The sequence below is a fragment of the Salvelinus sp. IW2-2015 genome, linkage group LG3 (assembly GCF_002910315.2).
Source record: "Salvelinus sp. IW2-2015 linkage group LG3, ASM291031v2, whole genome shotgun sequence".
In the NCBI taxonomy this organism is placed as follows: Eukaryota; Metazoa; Chordata; class Actinopteri; order Salmoniformes; family Salmonidae; genus Salvelinus; species Salvelinus sp. IW2-2015.
The window spans coordinates 23,336,278-23,353,640 of NC_036840.1; the positions used below are offsets into that span (position 1 = coordinate 23,336,278).

Here is a 17,363-nt window from a genome sequence, read left to right on the forward strand (position 1 = left end):
CTTTTGTACTATCAAAGTCCCACTCACTCCGATCGATCTTACTGTGAACCGCTATCTTTTGCAAATTGACAGGAATGCAGATCCTAAAAGCCAGTACTTTTGAACAAGAATACTGTATTACTCGATTCCAATCTGTGCATTTCTGTGGTTCGATTAGTAAAGACCTTTCTAAAAAGAATTCATCTGATTAATCATTTGCTTGAATTGGAATTCATATCCCGAATTGACAAATGGGACTTTACCCCAACCCTGGGGTGTATTCATTAGTGCACACCGTAGCAAAACGTTACCATAGAACACCTTTACCCTAGTCATCATGAGCGCCAAAKTAGAATGATAGTCTGGGAGGAGAGCGAGAGGTTCTGAAGGACTGTTTAACACTGGAATCTGAACATTTTTCACTTTATTTTTCTTCCCTTGGTAAGGATGGAAAAATGAAACATTTTCCAGAACTTTTCAAAACAGAATTTCACAGCAAAAAGGAAACCTCTCTGTCACGTTCACTGATGGTTTGGGCTCTTTAGTTTCTTACATGTTCTCAGACGAAGTAGGAAGAATACAGTAAACGTCATTCTCACAGTGAAAAACAGACAGTTGTGGCATGCTTGCACCTTTTCATAGTAAAGCAGGTCTTGACAGGTATCTTATGAAAAGAAGGTATAAGGACTCGAACACACAAATGTTCAGTAATCTGAGGGGACATAACTGAAAAGGAAAAACGAACCAACGGAAATGAGTCTTGAAGGTCCCTGCCTTTTGGCAATGAAGAAACTTTGAGAAAGAGGGATCTGTTCACCCCCACTCCCCAGCCTCTCTCACGGGCTGGATTTGGCCCATGTGTATTTGCACAAGTGTGTGAGTATGACAAGTCCCTGGCCACCCGAGTGTATGTAAATGTGTATACGTGTGTGTTTAGTCCCGGCAGGCAGGCCAGCAGCCACCTCAGGAGGTGTTGGTGATTGGCTTGTACTTCTTGAGGCGGGTCCACTGTCCTGTGGAGTAGTTCATCTCAAACACCGTGTCCACCAGCATGGTAGTGCTGCCCGTGCCGTCCGCCTTGGGCAGGATCTCGGTGTGCTCGCTTAGCTTGATCTGGATGATGTCCCCCTGCTCCGGACACGGGTTCTCTGGAGGAGGGGATACACCAACAGGTAGAGGTGTAGTTTGTGTGTGTCGTAGCAGGAGAACTCGCAGTGGGGCAAGAGTGTTTTAAAAAGTGTGTGTGTGTAGCCAGCTCTGCCTCCAGTGCACTTGAACATACCCACGAAATTACTAAAAACATTATTACGTTAAACTCAGTGTGGACATACTCCAGCACAGGTCTGTTGCACCTTAATTGAGGAGGACGGGCTCGTGGTAACAGCTGGAGCGTATTCAGTGTAATGGTATCAAATACGTCGGAATTTGCAGTTCCAGCCCTTATTATGAGCCGTCCTACTCTCAGCAGCCTCCCCTGTACTTGAGGGAATATTTATTCTCTGTTGCAAAAAGCTGTTACTTATTACTAAAACATTGCAATTCCAACAGCACAAAACTCATACGCTAGGTGGACTTCATCTAGGGAAATGGGAGTATTTGCACAAAGCAGTACAGTACCTCTGGATCCGGCCATGAAGCCCAGGATGAGAGCTTTCTCTGGTCTGGTGACCTTGTTAGCGGTCTTGAACATTTCCTGAGCAGCATACATCTGTTCTCTCTGGGGGGACCACAACACATGGCACAGAGATTACGCCACACCACACTGCATGCGTTTACATTTTAGACATTTAGCAGATGCTCTTATACAGAGTCACGTGCATTCAACAAAGCCAAAACTWCATAACTCTTAAGTAAAAACCACCATCGCATGCCAAACCACCATTACAAATACTAAACTACAATCTCTACAGTCAATGTTTGTATGTAAGCGTGACATTCTCGCATAGTAACACAAGTTCATCTTAGAATGCATGCACAATATATCGCTTCATTCTAAGTAGTATAGTGGTGCAAATGTTGGAACAGAGTCCCAATGATGCCTTTATCCAACTCACAGTAAGCGAGAGGTTCTTTTTGGGCTGGGGCGTGCTGGTCTGGGGGGTAGCGGGGGGCTGTGTGGCTGGAGTCTCGGGCTGCGTGGCAATGGTGGCAGCCTGGGGGCCGTTGCTACTGGCGGGGGTGCTGGCGGGGGTGCTGGGGGAGGCGGGGGCGGTGGGGCTGGCGGCCGTGTTGCCGGCGTTGTACATGGGCGTCCTTTGTTTGAACTGGCCGGGGAGGGTGGTGGCGGCAGCGCTGGGCGTGGCCGACTCCTCAGGCTGTCGACTCGACTGCAGGGCGTCACGCCCTGAACCGCCCGCATTCGCTAGAGAAAGAAGAGGATGAATAAAGACTCCGTTTTTCGACATCTGAGACTATCGCTCTATCAATCGCTAATTGGTTGTGCAGAAGATTGGATAGGAGTAAGTACGGATGGAAATCTTGTCAGAACTTTGTCAATCCAGGAAGTTTGTCAAAGCAATACATCAAATTCCATGTGGTGTATCAAAAGGCAAGCTGCTACGAGTATTGTAAATCAAGCTGCCTCGCTACAGAAACAGGAGACTGCCCTATAGACCGTTTTGGCTCGGACAAGGCTTATTTACTCAATGTGCTACAACCGTGCCATATTGCAAAAACCAACTTCGTATAGGACCAAATGGAGGGTAACAGATTTGAGTAACAGGTATCTAGGTGTGTGAAGATGTCTCTCTCACCTGGCTGTGTCTCTGAACTGGGAATGTAGGAGGAGGAGGGGACCATACTGGGAGTAGCAGGCATGTAACTCGTAGACGGCAGGGCACTCTCGTTGTTCAACGCACCCAGTTTCTGAAAACACCCGTTGAATAGGTTACAATTCAATAATCGCTTTGTTAATTGCGTGACAGTGCCTCTCTTCCTACCTGTGTGGACACCAGTCCAGCAGCATAGTCTGGTGTAGCATTCTCCACCACAGCCTCCTCTTTGGCAGCTTTCTCCCCAGCCTCTGTTTCTGTACCATGAGAGAAAGAGATCAATAAGAATGAGTGAGTCAAAGACGGTGAATAATACTGAAGACTGCTAGCTAGATAGAAATACAGTGCCTTCGGAAAGTATTCAGACGCCTTGACTTTTTCCACATTTTGTTACGTTACAGCCTTATTCTAAAATGGATTAAACAAATAAAAATCCTTAGCAATCTACACAATACCCCATAATGAAAAAGCGAAAACAGGTTTTTAGAAATGTTTGTACATTTATCAAATATTTAAAAAACAAATACCTTATTTACATAAGTATTCAGACCCTTTGCAATGAGACTCGAAGTTGAGCTCAAGTGCATCCTGTTTCTATTGATCATCTGCGAGATGTTTCTACAACTTGGAGTCCACCTTTAGTAAATTAAATTGATTGGACAGGATTTGGAAAGGCACACACCTGTCTATATAAAAAAGGTCCCACAGTTGACAGTGCATGTCAGAGCAAAAACCAAACCATGAGGTTGAAGGAATTGTCCGTAGAGCCCCGAGACAGGATTGTGTCGAGGCACAGATCTGGTGAAGGGTACAAAAACAATTCTGCAACATTGAAGATCCCCAAGAACACAATGGCCTCCATCATTCTTAAATAGAAGAAGTTTGGAACCAATAACACTTTTCCTAGAGCTGGCCGCCCAACCAAACTGAGCAATCGGATGAGAAGGGCCTTTGTCAGGGAGGTGACCAAGAAACTGATGGTTACTCTGACAGAGCTCGAGTTCCTCTGTGGAGATGAGAGAACCTTCCAGAAGGACAACCATCTCTGCAGCACTTCACCAATCAGGCCTTTATGGTAGAGTGGCCAGACGGAAGCCACTACTCAGTAAAAGGCACATGACAGCCCGTTTGGAGTTTGCCAAAAGACACCTAAAGGACTCAGACCACGAGAACCAAGATTCTCTGGTCTGATGAAACCAAGATTAAACTCTTTTGCCTGAATGCCAAGCGTCAAGTCTGGAGAAATCCTGGCACCATCCCTACGGGGAAGCATGGTGGAGGCAGCATCACGCTGTGGGGATGTTTTTCAGCGGGAGGGACAGTGAGACTAGTCAGGATTGAGGCAAAGAAAACCTGCTCCAGAGCGCTCAGGACCTCAGACTGGGGTGAAGGTTCACCTTCCAACAGGACAACGACCCTAAGCACACAGCCAAGACAACGCAGGAGTGGCTTCGGGACAAGTCTCTGAATGTCCTTTAGTGGCCCAGCCAGAGCCCGGACTTGAACCCAATCGAACATCTCTGGAGAGATGTGAAAATAGCTGTGCAGCGACACTCCCCATCCAACCTGACAGAGCTTGAGAGGATCTGTAGAGAAGAACGGGAGAATCTCCCCAAATACAGGTGTGCCAAGCTTTTAGCGTCATACCCAAGAAGACGAGGCTGTAATTGCTGTCAAAGATGCTTCAACTAAGTACTGAAAAGAGTACTTTTTATAAATTTGCTAAAATGTATAAACAGTTTTTGCTTTGTCATTATGGGGTAGTGTGAAGATTGATGGGTGAAAAAAAAGTAGCAATTTTAGAATAAGTCTAACGTAACAAAATGTGGAAAAAGTCAAGGGGTCTGAATACTTTCCGAATGCACTGTTGATAAAAAATATGAATAAATGCATTTACCCAAAGTCTTTCTTCTCCTCTTTGCCTCTCTACCAGCTCCCACCATATCGAGCTCTGAGATGTCTAACAACTAAAGAACAGACAATAATGTGCATCAATAATGTGCATCGCTTAACACATTGAACCACCAATGACAATCCTTTCAATACAGCTTCCCATCAGGGTTTCCGTTAGCCTGTAATAGCCAGCTTTAGGCTTTTTTTTTAAGACAGTAAATTAAATTGAATTCTGCAAAAAAATGTATAATCCCATTGCTAAATAATGCTTTGCCTATTCATTGATGAAAATACATATAATCCAATTTTATTTGTCACATGCACTGAATACAACAGCGTAGAACTTCGATTGAAATGCTTACTTACAAGCCCTTAACCAACAATGCAGTTTTTTTTTGAAAAATACCTAAGAAATAAAAGTAACAAAGGCTATATACAAGGGGGACCGGTACAGAGTCAATGTGCGGGGGCACCGGTTAGTCGAGGTAATATGTACATGTAGGTAGAGTTAAAGTGACTATGCATAGATAAGAGAGTAGCAGCAGCGTAAAAGAGGGCCATGCAAATAGTCTGGGTAGCCATTTGATTAGATGTTCAGGAGTCTTATGGCTTGGGGGTAGAAGCTGTTTAAAAGCCTTTTGGACCTAGACTTGGCACTCCGGTACCGCTTCCCGTGCGGTAGCATAGAGAAGTCTATGACTAAGGTGGCTGGAGTCTTTGACCATTTTTAGGGCCTTCCTCTAACACTACATCACTTCCTCTCACAGGCAGTGATGCAACTAGTCAGGATGCTCTCAGATGGTGCAGCTGTAAAACCTTTTGAGGATCTGAGGACCCATATCAAATCTTTTCAGTCCCCTGAGGGGGAATAGGCTTTGTCGCGCTCTCTTCACGACTGTCTTGGTGTGTTTGGACCACGATAGTGTGTTGGTGATGTGGACACCAAGGAACTTGAAGCTCTCAACCTGCTCCACTGCAGGCCTGTCGATGAGAATGGGGGCGTACTCGGTCCTCCTTTTCCTATAGTCCACAATCATTTCCTTTGTCTTGATCACGTTGAGGGAGAGGTTGTTGTCCTGGTACCACACGGCCAGGTCTCTTATCTCCTCCCTCATTGTTGTCGGTGATCTGGTATACCACTGTTGTGTCATCGGCTAACTTGGGTGTTGGAGTCGTGGCTGGCCGTGCAGTCGTGAGTGAACAGGGAGTACAGGAGGGGACTGAGCACACACCCCAGAGGGGCCCCCCGTGTTGAGGATCAGCATGGAGGATGTGTTGTTACCTACCCTTACCACCTGGGGGCAGCCTGTCAGGAAGTCCAGGATCCAGTTGCAGGGGGAGGTGTTTAGTCCCAGGGTCCTTCGCTTTCTTGATGAGCTTTGAGGGCACTATGGTGTTGAACGCTGAGCTGTAGTCAATGAWTAGCATTCTCACATAGGTGTTCCATTTGTCCAGGTGTGAAAGGGCAGTGCGGAGTGCAATAAACATTGCAGCATCTGTGGATCTGTTGGGGTGGTATGCAAATTGGAGTGGGTCTGTGTTGTGAGCCATGACCAGCCTTTCAAAGCACTTCATGGATACAGACGTGAGTGCTAAGGGTCGGTAGTCATTTAGGCAGGTTACCTTAATGTTCTTGGGCACAGGGACTACGGTGGTCTGCTTGAAACATGTTGGTATTAGACTCACAGGGAGAGGTTGAAAATGTCAGTGAAGACACTTGCCAGTTGGTCAGCGCATGCTCGGAGTACACGTCCTGGTAATTCGTCTGGCCCTGCGGCCTTGTGAATGTTGACCTGTTTTAAAGGTCTTACTCACGTCGGCTGCGGAGAGCGTGATCACACAGCCGTGATTTTGCTGTTTGTTACTCGTCTTGTTGGCTGAGGAAAAGTAAATGTGGACAGTTATTTTAAAATCTTCCAAGTGTGCATTGGAATTCAGGAACAAGGATGCACGCCGTTGCATCCTGGAGTTACATGTTCTGTTAAGATGAATGACCATYATCTAAATGTGATTTTGGTTATTCTGAGCACCGTGGGTGGACGCCCTAATCAGTTTACGCACCCAATACATTTGGGTCCAGTACATTTCTCAAATGTCCGGTAAATTAAAATGCTACTGGTCAAATGTCCAGCACATTTTCATAACGGAAACCCTGCTTCCTGTCTATTGTGAAGCACCTTTTTTAAAATGTATTACAAAATGACATATTGGTTTCCTTACTGTATAAGCAGTCTATGAACGATGTTAAGACAGCAATCCATGCTTTGGTTTTGCTTGTGTGGCCACTGTCCGAAAACAAAACCAAAGCATGGATTGCGATCTTACCTTGTCCATAGACTGCTTGCAGGATGAGGAAACCAATGTAATTTTGTACTTTGGGTGAACTATCCCTCAAAAGAAAACAAGGTGACTTGTTAAGGCCCCTTCGTTACCTTGACTCCCCTCTCCTTGCGCAGGGGCGTCCGTGCTGGGGCAATGGGTGTGCGGTTGCTCGGCGGGCTGAACATACTGGGGGTGGTGGGGCTGCGGAACGGGGCTTTGGGGATCCCCTTGAGGGGTGCTGGAAGGGAGAGTATAAAACATGATATCTCAGCAACCAATTAGACACCCGTGGGTATGAATGTGTAAGTGTTCATATGCATAGTCTTAGCAACAACGAGTATTGTAATTGCTGTGTGTGTGTCAAACTCACTGGTGGTGTCAATCTTCTTGACCAGGCCTCTTCCTTTTGCATGGAAAGGCACTCCCGCAGTCTTCTTCAGCTGTTGAGCCGTCTCTGTGGCTGAAACCACAACAGAACGATGAGTCAAAAAAAATTTGCAGTGGAAAACGTTTAAAACAACTAATTTAGGTAAAGTACCACCCAGTTTTGTCCTTTTTGCTTCCGTTAGGTTCCTAGTGAATACACCAGAGGGTGCTGTTCATTTGGCACCAAACAGAAGATAACAAATAGGGAGGGACTACATGAACTTGTCCAATAAGAAACGTTCATATTCATTTTCCAGTGCATGCTGTAATGAACATGAGTCCATTCACAAATGTGAAAAAGACCATTCACTAAACTAGCACAAAGGTAGGGCCCTATAAAATATTGTATTTTTTGCCTGATTTCATTTCCCCCCCCCAAATTCCAGTTTCTCTGTTTTGTTTTTACAGGTTTCTGTTTTTCCCCAGTTTCAGGTTCTCTAAATCACACTTTTTTTTATATAGAAAAACAAACATTTGATGTTCTAAGTCCACAACAATGCTTAAACCACATCAAGAGACCACTTTTGAGGTCTGGGAAAAATCTAAGAAATCTAGATTTTTGGGTGTAGTTACCCTTTAATATAAGTGCAACATGAGACAATTGTTTGGTTAGCGATGTTTCTGTAGCGCTCATGTGATTGCAGAGTTTGCAAAACAAAAGGCCACTAATAATGATATCATTCTGCCAGGTAGACATTGGCTACTTTGAAATTAAAGTTGATCTATTCAAAAATCGCTCCTCCATTTCCTTGTTGCTAGAACTAATAGTTAACCTAATTTCAGTTTGTGACAAAATAAACTAGTATAGTGAAGAGAATCATTTTACCATCTACACCACTGTGAAATATATTTTCCATAATTAAAAATATTGTTTCAGCTGTTTGAAGCTATTGTACAAAACCAAAACAGAATAGGAAGCATAGGAATATCGCATAAAGAACAGATCTACTGCTTCTTAGACTTGCTTTCAAGTCGAATTATAGATCTATAACTCACATTTCTTTGTGAATTTAGTTGGGTCACACCAAAAAGTTACATATTGCCACTAACATTTAATTGTGGTTTTTTGAGAAAGCCTTTCCATCTACCAGAAGACGGCTGTCATTACATTAGCATCATCGCTAACGGCTACGCAAAGTGTTCGACAAACGCGTGCACACACACCCATGTGAATTCCTGTGCCTTTGCCTCTTCAGAAAGTTGAAGGAAAATATGAATCACTGATGTATTTTCTTCAGGTCTTATGATAATCTTGAACAAATGCTCAATACATTTAGTTAATTTCCTAGTAAGCTCAATCGATTTTTTTTATGTTGTTGAATTCCATTTTAAGGTCTAGATTCCGTCTGCGTTCTCCGCAACGGAGATTTTATAGGGACCCTACAAAGGACAGGAGACCCGAAACATGGCGAGTCGGGGTCTTTTCTGCATAGAAAAGTCTCGGGCGGGCCGCCTAAGTCCAAATTATTTATTTTCAAGATGGAAAAACACTGTCAGCGTAAACTTAAATGACTAACTAGTATGTAGAAAAGATAGACCTACGCATCTTTAAATAGATATTTGAGAACCAACAATCACTAAAATAAAAGCCAGACTAAAACGATGATTTCAGAAGTATTGACTTGTTAAAATATTTGAGCATAAGGACACAGCATTAGCCATGGCAAAATGCATAGAATTGCAGGAAATTTACTCAAACTGCAATATTTTCTCTCAGCTCCAGCTTGAGGGAGCAGTCTTTGGAAAGGACTTGTCTATCCATATACACCAGTGTACAAATGAGTGTACAAAACCGTAGGAACGCCTTCCTGATATTGAGTTGCACCCCCTTCTGCCCTCAGAACAGCCTCAAGCCGTCAGGGCATGGACTCTACAAGGTGTCGAAAGCATTCCACAGGGTTGCTTGCTGGCCCATGTTGACTCCAATGCGTCCCACAGTTGTGTTAAGTTGGCTGGATGTTCTTTGGGTAGTCGACCACTTTTAATACACATGGGAAACTGTTGAGCGTGAAAAACGCAGCAGCGCTGCAGTAATTGACACAAACCAGTGCGCCTGGCACCTACTACCATACCTCATTCAAAGGCACTTAAATCTTTGGTCTTGCCCATTAACCCTCTGAATGGCACACAGACAATCCATGTCTCAAATCCTTTTTTTAACCTGTCTTCTCCCCTACATCTACACTTATTGAAGTGGATTTACCAAGTGACATCAATAAGGGATCATAGCTTTCACCTGGTCAGTCTACGTCATGGACAGAGCAAGTGTTCCTAATGTTTCGTCCGGACTTTTTAGATTGCGTGTATTGTTAGGTATTATGCASTTTGAGCTAGAAACACAAGCATTTCACTGCACCTGCGATAATGTCTACAAATCTGTGWACGTGACCAATAAACTTATGTAATTTTGATTTTGATTTGCAGGAAATTTGCTAAACTGATCAAATTCTCCCCACCCCATAGCAAAATGTGTGGGAAAAAATGTGCATATCATTTTCTGCAAGAAATTGGCTTTAAAACACTGAAATTCTCTCAACCGCCAAGATGGGGGCCTCTAAAAACATTATTTCATTATTATTGGGGGCCTTGACTGAATTCAGCCGCACTGATGGGCTGACCGTGCCACGTCCACCACCTTAGCCCCTTTTTGATACAGAAAAAGCACTGGGACCATCTGAAGAGTCTAAAGTGGCTTCACTTTCTCATCTACTTTCCTTTACCTGCACTGATGTGCGAAAAACAACTGGACAAGTGAAAGCAAATCCCAAGTAAGCATCCACCATAGCGCTTTAACTTTTGCTTTTCACATCAGGGGCCACCTTCATTAAGCGTCTCAGAGTAAGAGTTGTGATCTAGGATCAGTTCTGCCTTTTAGATCATAATGAGTAACATTACATGGACAGGGGGAACATGATCCTGGATCAGTATTAATAGGCCCCAGATGAAGAAGATGATGAGGATGCCACTAGACTATTGACATGCACCCAGGGTGGGTGGATCGAGTGAAGTGTCTTCTCTTACATTTCTGCAGCAGCTCTGCCCTGAGGGTGGCGCTCTTGGGCTTCCTCTTGAGCTGGAAGTGTTTGACTGGGGGTGTGAGTGGGCCCACCAGGGTGGTCAGGGCGCTTTTGTTCAGGTACTGGCACTCCAGAGGGAGCATGGCCGACGCCTCACACTCACTCACTGCAGGGGGAGATCAATCAAATGTATTTATAAAGCCCTGTTTTTACAGCATCTCAAACCTAGACCCCAAAGAGGAAGCAAAAGCAGAAGTGTGATGGAAACAGGCAGGTGCAACCAACAAGTACCTGCACAAGCACTAACATGTTCACAGGTGATAAAGAAAAAGTAGGACTCTGATAGATGGCCAACCAACAGGTGATGTCAGAACAGCACCAACATGCTGGAACATGCATCCTATTCCGTACTACAAATTACCCAAGCACAGTTTACATAATCATAGTCATTCCAGTTGTAAAGCTAGAACCATGATCCTCAACGTCCCCTTCTGCTCTCATTTTACTCTTGACTTGTGACCCCTAGCCTATGGTAGTGTACCCACCTTTCTCCCGGAGCTCGCCCAAGATGTCCTGTACGTTAGGGTTCTGCTCCTCCAGGTCCAGGTTGAGAGAGCCCGTCTCTGGGAAGGACTTAAGGATATCTGCCACCATCAGTACCCAGGGCTCAGAGTCCACCGTGGCCAGCTGGATGATCTCTGATAGGGCCTCCTTCATCTGCATGTCAAAGGAGGTGATTGTGGAGGTTAGTAGAGCAAGATTATTTAAAAAATAAATAKACTTTTATCATTCAATCTTGTGGAATGGTCATGTGTCTTCAGGCTTTACATGCATACATGGCTCACAGTATGCATTGCTGTCTGTTGATAGAAAGAAATTGATTATAGAATCTCCATGGGGCAGGGTGTATATGGGCATAAGAGGGAGGTGGATGTGGAGGTTAGAGCAGGGCACAGAAATGGAATACATCCAACTACTACACCTTCCATATAGAGTGTGTGCTGACTTTGTTTCCTGGCCTGGTGGGCTGTCAGTTGCTAACATGGGCATCCTCAGGAGGACCGTGAACCTGGGGTCCAGTGCAGGAGACTTCAGGGCCTCTATGATAGACGGGCAAGGGACAAGGCCAAGCACATCATAGAGGACCCCACACAGTCTTGCCCAATGTTTTGAGCTTCTGTCCTCCAGAAGGAGATATAAGGTCCCACAGTTCAGCAATAATAGGAGCTGYGCAAGTTTAATTCTGGCAGCTATCAGGCTTCTGAACAGTGGAATATGGGAAATATGTATGCCCAATACATGGTGGAACAGTAGGCCGCAGGGACTGTGAATTGTGTAATTTAGGAGAATAAAGCSCTGTGGACTAATGACGGTGATAATSCATTACAGGATATGTAGATTTTGTGATGGTCATGAAATTGAAATGACACGTATACAGGTAGTTAATTCAATCAATTAATCATCACAGAAATATAATTGGTAAACAAAGCAATGTCGAGAAATTGTAGTGCACCTGGTTTACAACAAGTTGTAGTTAATAAGCTAGACTGTATCAAAGTTAATAGAACGTTTAGCTACTAGACGATTTAAAAAATATATTTTAAAGGCCGTTTCCCAATTTTGACTTGTAACTTAGRTCGCTGGTTACGCCCTCCAAAATGGCACAAGCAGCCTGGCAGACWTGCGAATCCACCTGGACTGACAAAGCGCCGAGAAGTTGAGCATTTGAACGCTTCTCAGACAAAAAAAAAATTCGCGACTACACTACAAACAGGTTCAATGTTACACGTCAGGCTAGATAGTTAACTAAGTTAACTTGGTGTTTGTGAAAYCAATGCATGTGCGTTAGGTAAACAAATTATGAGACTGGACAGAATGAGCCTAAACAAACGYCAGTTAGCTAGCTAACTACCTCCTGGCTGTAGACACTTGGCTCTTCGGAACAGGTCTCCCTAAGCGAAGAGTCTACGCCATATGCACCTAGATAAGTGTACCCTGGAAACGGTTAGCTTGTAAGCATGGTGTACTATACTTCCCACTCAGGAAATATTAACGTTAGTTAGCAACTCGACCAAGGCTGCTTGCTGCAGAACCCATTTAAACTAACTAGTAGCAGTGGCTAACTAGTGTTCAGTCAGTCATATAGCAACTCGCGTACCCACCTCATCAACAGTCCGCCTCGGAAGATGCAGCATCCCGAGCAAGATTTTTAGCTTTACTGGAGGCGACAAACTCGAAAAACACAACCGTATATTGTCGATAACTGAAACGGTGAGGAGTGAAGCAATACTAGAAGGCGCCCAAAGTTCGTCTGTTGATCCTAGTTTATTATGGAGCCACAGGCCGGTGTCGCTATCCTTCATCGACGCCATCTTGGAAAAAGAAGCGTTTTGAGTTCGGGCATTTTAAAAGGCTACCTAGCTAAGAAAACTTAGAACGGTTGGTTAGGACACACCCACCATGTTCATGCTTAGTGCTAACATGGATCCTTTGGACGTCCTTACACTAAACCCTAACCTTAAATAATTMTAAATGTCGTCTCAAGGATTCTACATATCATGGACCCCATGTTCATGTCGAGGGAGATCAAAGGAACACACCTATTACCTATCCAAAAAACAAATGTCATTTTACATGGCCTTTTGAAAATATTGAGTTTACAGAACACTTGAGATGTATGTCTTTAACAGCATTGCTGTTTGACTCTAAGGGAATGCTGACTTCCCTTTTGCAAATAAGTCTAATAATACAAACCCTTTTCCTAAAATTGACTTAGAGAGTGAACTAATGTGTAGGAATTAATGGTCCGTCTACGTGCGGATAATATTTATTGTACAACCATTTCTGTATAAGGTTATGCAAATAAGCGACTGCGAAGAAATGTGAACAATATTAGCGAACCAGGGAGGCCAACATTCAATTTGGGATGAATAAATTAAATCAAGAAAATAATTTAGCATAGGCCTAATTTTACGGGATTTGTGGAAGATAATCCGTTTGCCTAATTTACAGTTGTCACAAAACCTAACCCTAACCTTAACCACACTGCTAAATGTATGCTTAACCTTAAATTAATTTTATTTTTATGAGCCAATTTTGGTTTTGTGGCTGTGGTAACTAGTGACGACCCTCAAAGGGTTCTATACGCATGCGCCTTCTGCCCTTTGAATTAATATTCAACAGAATCGTCTTGAGGTGGGCGTCTTTCGGCAGGCTACATTGTTTTTATTTTCTTTAAAATATCACCCACAGTGAGTAGGCCTACATTAAATGTTATACTGTTCTTAGTTATATTTCCGATCTTTTTCTTTATGAAAAAAAGCTTGGCCCATTTAAAACGAGATCTCCGCATCTGTGATGTTATTATGGATGCTGGTGTTGCTTTCTTTAGTCGTGGAAACGTAGCCTACAATCGTTTTCATATATCCTATCAATGCTTCGTTTATTAACTTAATTATATATCATAAGGAATCATATGCTAAAATTCGCTATCTCCATTTTCCAGGTCTTTCTCTTGACATCTTGCACCGAGCATCAGTATGGTATCGAGCGGCTATTTGCAAGCGGTGATGCTGCTATTAGCCGTGCAGCTCCTGTGTTTTAGGCCAAGTGATGCGGAGCAGGAGGCAGGGACAGTAATCCCTGCTGAAAGTAAGTGGTTTAATTTAATATATTGTCTTTGTTGCATTTGCGATTATACACAATGAGCGGCTGTTACTGTAGTGCGGATGACTATTGTCTAGGTGTATAAAGATTTTTTTTTTTAAATCTAGGCCCAAACACAATCAATTATGATTGATTGCCTAATCGATAGGTTATACCAATTGACAACAGCAATTGAGGAAGTGTATCAGCAGATAGGTATTGATTGTAAATACAAAACGTCTTAAAATATTGTTTTTGTTTTCACAAATGCAGTAGCCTATAATGAATCATAATGAACACAGTTTTTATATTTTGTCACATTGTCTTGCAGGTCGGCCCTGTGTGGACTGTCATGCATTTGAATTCATGCAGAGGGCACTACAAGACCTTAAGAAGACTGCTTTTAACCTTGATGCCCGGGTAACAGTTGCTATCCCTTTCTTTTCAGTTACACTTTATGTTACAGCGTGTCATTTTATTAGGATCCCCATTAGCTGTTGCGTAAGCAGCAGTTACTCTTCCTGGGGGTCCACACAAAACATGAAATATGACACAATACAGAACATTACTAGAGAAGAACAGCTCAAGGACAGAACTACATCAATTTAATAACTATTGTATTTACACATTGTTACACTTAATGCTTGAAGTGGGTCGTAGTTGTCCACCTTTTGAGTTTCTATTGATTGAGAACTGGCACCTGTTACAGAATATAGTATTGCCTTTAATATATGATGAGTACCTGTAGTGGTGCCTGGTGAAGTGGGTATACTCTAATTTGACCAGAAAAAACAGCCCGTCTGGCGAAGGAAAGAAGTGAAAAAGTATATGTTTTCCTATAGTTTTTTTTCAGGTTTTCACTCTCTCAATCACACTTTTTTTTTTAAATAGAAAAACAACAATGCTTTAAGGCAACAATGGGTAAGCAAAGCAGGTATTGAAAAAGTTTGGTCCGAAGTCTTATTTGAATCTTTGCGATGCGCAATTCAGTCATCATGCGGTGTTTGAACATTTCTAAAGGCTTTCACAAAAAACCTTCCCAATTAAATGTAGACTGCAAAGTAGGTCTACCTGGTAGAATGATATGATGATGAATCGGGAGTGCATTTGTTTTGCAAACTCTGCCACCACGTACACTGTAGGCCTACATTGTACAGTACAGCAACACTGTTAGCCAAAAGGTCTCATGCTAGGTGCACAATTTAATTAATGGGCATCTAAACCCTCCCAGAATATTTACATTTTATTTTTCCCAGACCTCAAAATGGTCTCCTTATGTGGTTAATTACCATTTACTGGTATAAGTTGAAATGCCTTTCCTACCAGCTACGGGATACCGATGTCGTTCTTCTGTGAGATGCTCTTGGTTGAGAGTTGTGTGCTCTTGCTGACAGATTCATATTAATATTATTAAGATGTGAGTATACGCAATGCCCCCACTACCCCACTGTGTACCAGCACCTAAAATGAGTACCAGCATCTATTTCATTCCACTTCAAGCACTGGTTATGGCTGGGATAGTACTGAGTTGCTCCCTATAGTTGCAGTAAAGGGGTCAATGGAACGCAGACCGTTCCATTGACCAGATTAGCACACATTTGACAAATTTGATCTAACTAAGTGGATATTTGTCAAATCCGTCATGATTTATGTATTGTAACAGACCCACAATGTGGTAACTTAAGTCCGATTTGCATATATTTGGAAGATTTCGCTGCATAACATTTAGAAGTTGTCCCTTTTCGGGTTTAGAAGAAGTGACTGACTGCTAAATGCTAACTCCTGTTCGTATAAACTGGTTAGCATAGCTAGCGAACAGAAATCCGTGGTGGTAGTCAGTCATTTTTAATTGTAATGCAGTTGATTGGTTAAGATGACATGAACATGTGCTGGGGTTGACATCCATACAAGCATTATACTCCGGTTTCTACCTCAACATAGTGTGAAATACAGGGGGCGCAACTTAGGTTTTAGAAGTGGGGGGGACATATTCATTTTTTTATCCAGTCAACTTAACACTCCAAACAGCCTACCTGACCGCTCGGAGACGTCCGCATGGTCCTAAAGCACACCGTTACCTCGTTTTGTATCACATTCCAATGATAAAACCAGTACAAAAATGCCATTTCAGAATGTTGGGGGGACATCTCCCCTTCGTCCCCAGTGAAAGTTGCGCCTCTGGTGAAATACACACATAAACAATAGCCTAAATGTAAGCTAATTTTTCTGCGTTGAAATAAGGAGATTTGGGATCTTTCCCCCACGGCCCTTTCCCCCACATGTTGCCATGGCAATTACATTGTTTTGGTCGAGTTCGATTGACCTTTTTACCACATCTATACCCTGGCCTGCTGTATACCTACCTGTAAAGTTCCTCTATAAGTCTTAGCCTAGTTTAAAAAGTTTACTCCGCCTAGTACTCCCTAACATGGTGTTGCTTTTGTTTCCTCCTAGACTGAGACCCTGGTGTTGAGGGCAGAGAGGCGAGCCCTGTGTGACTGCATGCCCACTAATACCCTGCGCTGAGTGGAGTAGTGATGTGCCCCCCCCCATGGCAACCAACCAACCCCACACCCCCAATGGCCGGACARTTACTTTTACCCACTACAAACAACGCCTGGACTAGACAGTTGTCTCTCTGAGCTTCCTTCATATGGAATATTGTACCATTTAGTTTGCTAATTTGTACAACAGACACTTTATTTTCTTTGCTAACATATCACTATTGATATTGCAGTGGTTTAATTATTTAAAGATAAGATTTAATTTCATGAGTTTAGATAAGCCAGTCATGCGTTACTATGGCATGTAGGGCAAAGCCAACAACAGCTAGCCTATTGTCCCAGAACTCATGTCCATGTCTTATCTGAGGGATTGTCTTATCTGAGGGATTTTGTGAAATAAAATACAATTTACACTTTACACATTTAAGTTAAAGAAAAAACACTTTCAATTTGGATGTAACCTATCACAAAACCTATAATTTGTGCTATAGCATAGTAGATCTGTATATAGGTTCACTGGACAGACACCTTTTATTAAATGTGTGCCAATATGATCAGGATAATTCACATATACATAGATACACGCAAAGCAGCAGCATTACATTCAATATAGTTGTTAATTCATAATAACATAACAAGTGTCTTGGAAAGTTATTTTTTATTGGCATGGCAACACCAGGCCTTTAGAATAAGTGTACTTTTTAGGTGTATGTGGTACCATGCATGTTTATAGGGTGTAGGCCTACACTCATCTCAACCAGTTGTTTATGGCAATCAGTTGTCTGAGGCACTTCATCCTTTGTTAT

At 43.0% G+C, this 17,363-nt stretch overlaps 2 protein-coding genes across 2 annotated transcripts; one reads left to right on the plus strand and one right to left on the minus strand.

Moving 5' to 3' along the window:
* Positions 1 to 505: 505 nt before the first annotated feature.
* nelfa (negative elongation factor complex member A) lies at positions 506 to 12,854 on the minus strand. The gene is made up of 11 exons (XM_023972159.3): positions 12,571 to 12,854; positions 10,954 to 11,125; positions 10,413 to 10,574; positions 7,336 to 7,425; positions 7,076 to 7,203; positions 4,648 to 4,717; positions 2,919 to 3,007; positions 2,733 to 2,844; positions 2,034 to 2,341; positions 1,597 to 1,696; positions 506 to 1,127 (listed from the first exon to the last, which is right to left on the minus strand). The coding sequence occupies exons 1-11, from the start codon at positions 12,778 to 12,780 to the stop codon at positions 943 to 945; spliced, it is 1,626 nt and encodes a 541-aa protein (XP_023827927.1). The 5' UTR covers positions 12,781 to 12,854; the 3' UTR covers positions 506 to 942.
* Positions 12,855 to 13,557: 703 nt separating this feature from the next.
* nicol1 (NELL2 interacting cell ontogeny regulator 1) lies at positions 13,558 to 17,099 on the plus strand. Its single transcript, XM_023972172.2, has 4 exons — positions 13,558 to 13,659; positions 13,914 to 14,059; positions 14,385 to 14,473; positions 16,508 to 17,099. Exons 2-4 carry the CDS (start codon positions 13,948 to 13,950, stop codon positions 16,577 to 16,579), a joined length of 273 nt encoding a protein of 90 aa, XP_023827940.1. The 5' UTR covers positions 13,558 to 13,659; positions 13,914 to 13,947; the 3' UTR covers positions 16,580 to 17,099.
* The last annotated feature ends 264 nt before the right edge of the window (positions 17,100 to 17,363 follow it).

Coding starts and splice junctions, on each gene's coding strand:
- nelfa (XM_023972159.3), bottom strand. CDS start 12,780: ATGGCGTCGATGAAGGATAGCGACACCGGCCTGTGGCTCCATAATAAA. Junction 7,426..10,412: donor GGCAGAGCTGCTGCAGAAAT/GTAAGAGAAGAC, acceptor TTGTGGTTTCAG/CCACAGAGACGGCTCAACAG. Junction 7,204..7,335: donor CAAGAAGATTGACACCACCA/GTGAGTTTGACA, acceptor TCTCCCTTCCAG/CACCCCTCAAGGGGATCCCC.
- nicol1 (XM_023972172.2), top strand. CDS start 13,948: ATGGTATCGAGCGGCTATTTGCAAGCGGTGATGCTGCTATTAGCCGTG. Junction 14,060..14,384: donor GACAGTAATCCCTGCTGAAA/GTAAGTGGTTTA, acceptor ATTGTCTTGCAG/GTCGGCCCTGTGTGGACTGT. Junction 14,474..16,507: donor CTTTTAACCTTGATGCCCGG/GTAACAGTTGCT, acceptor GTTTCCTCCTAG/ACTGAGACCCTGGTGTTGAG.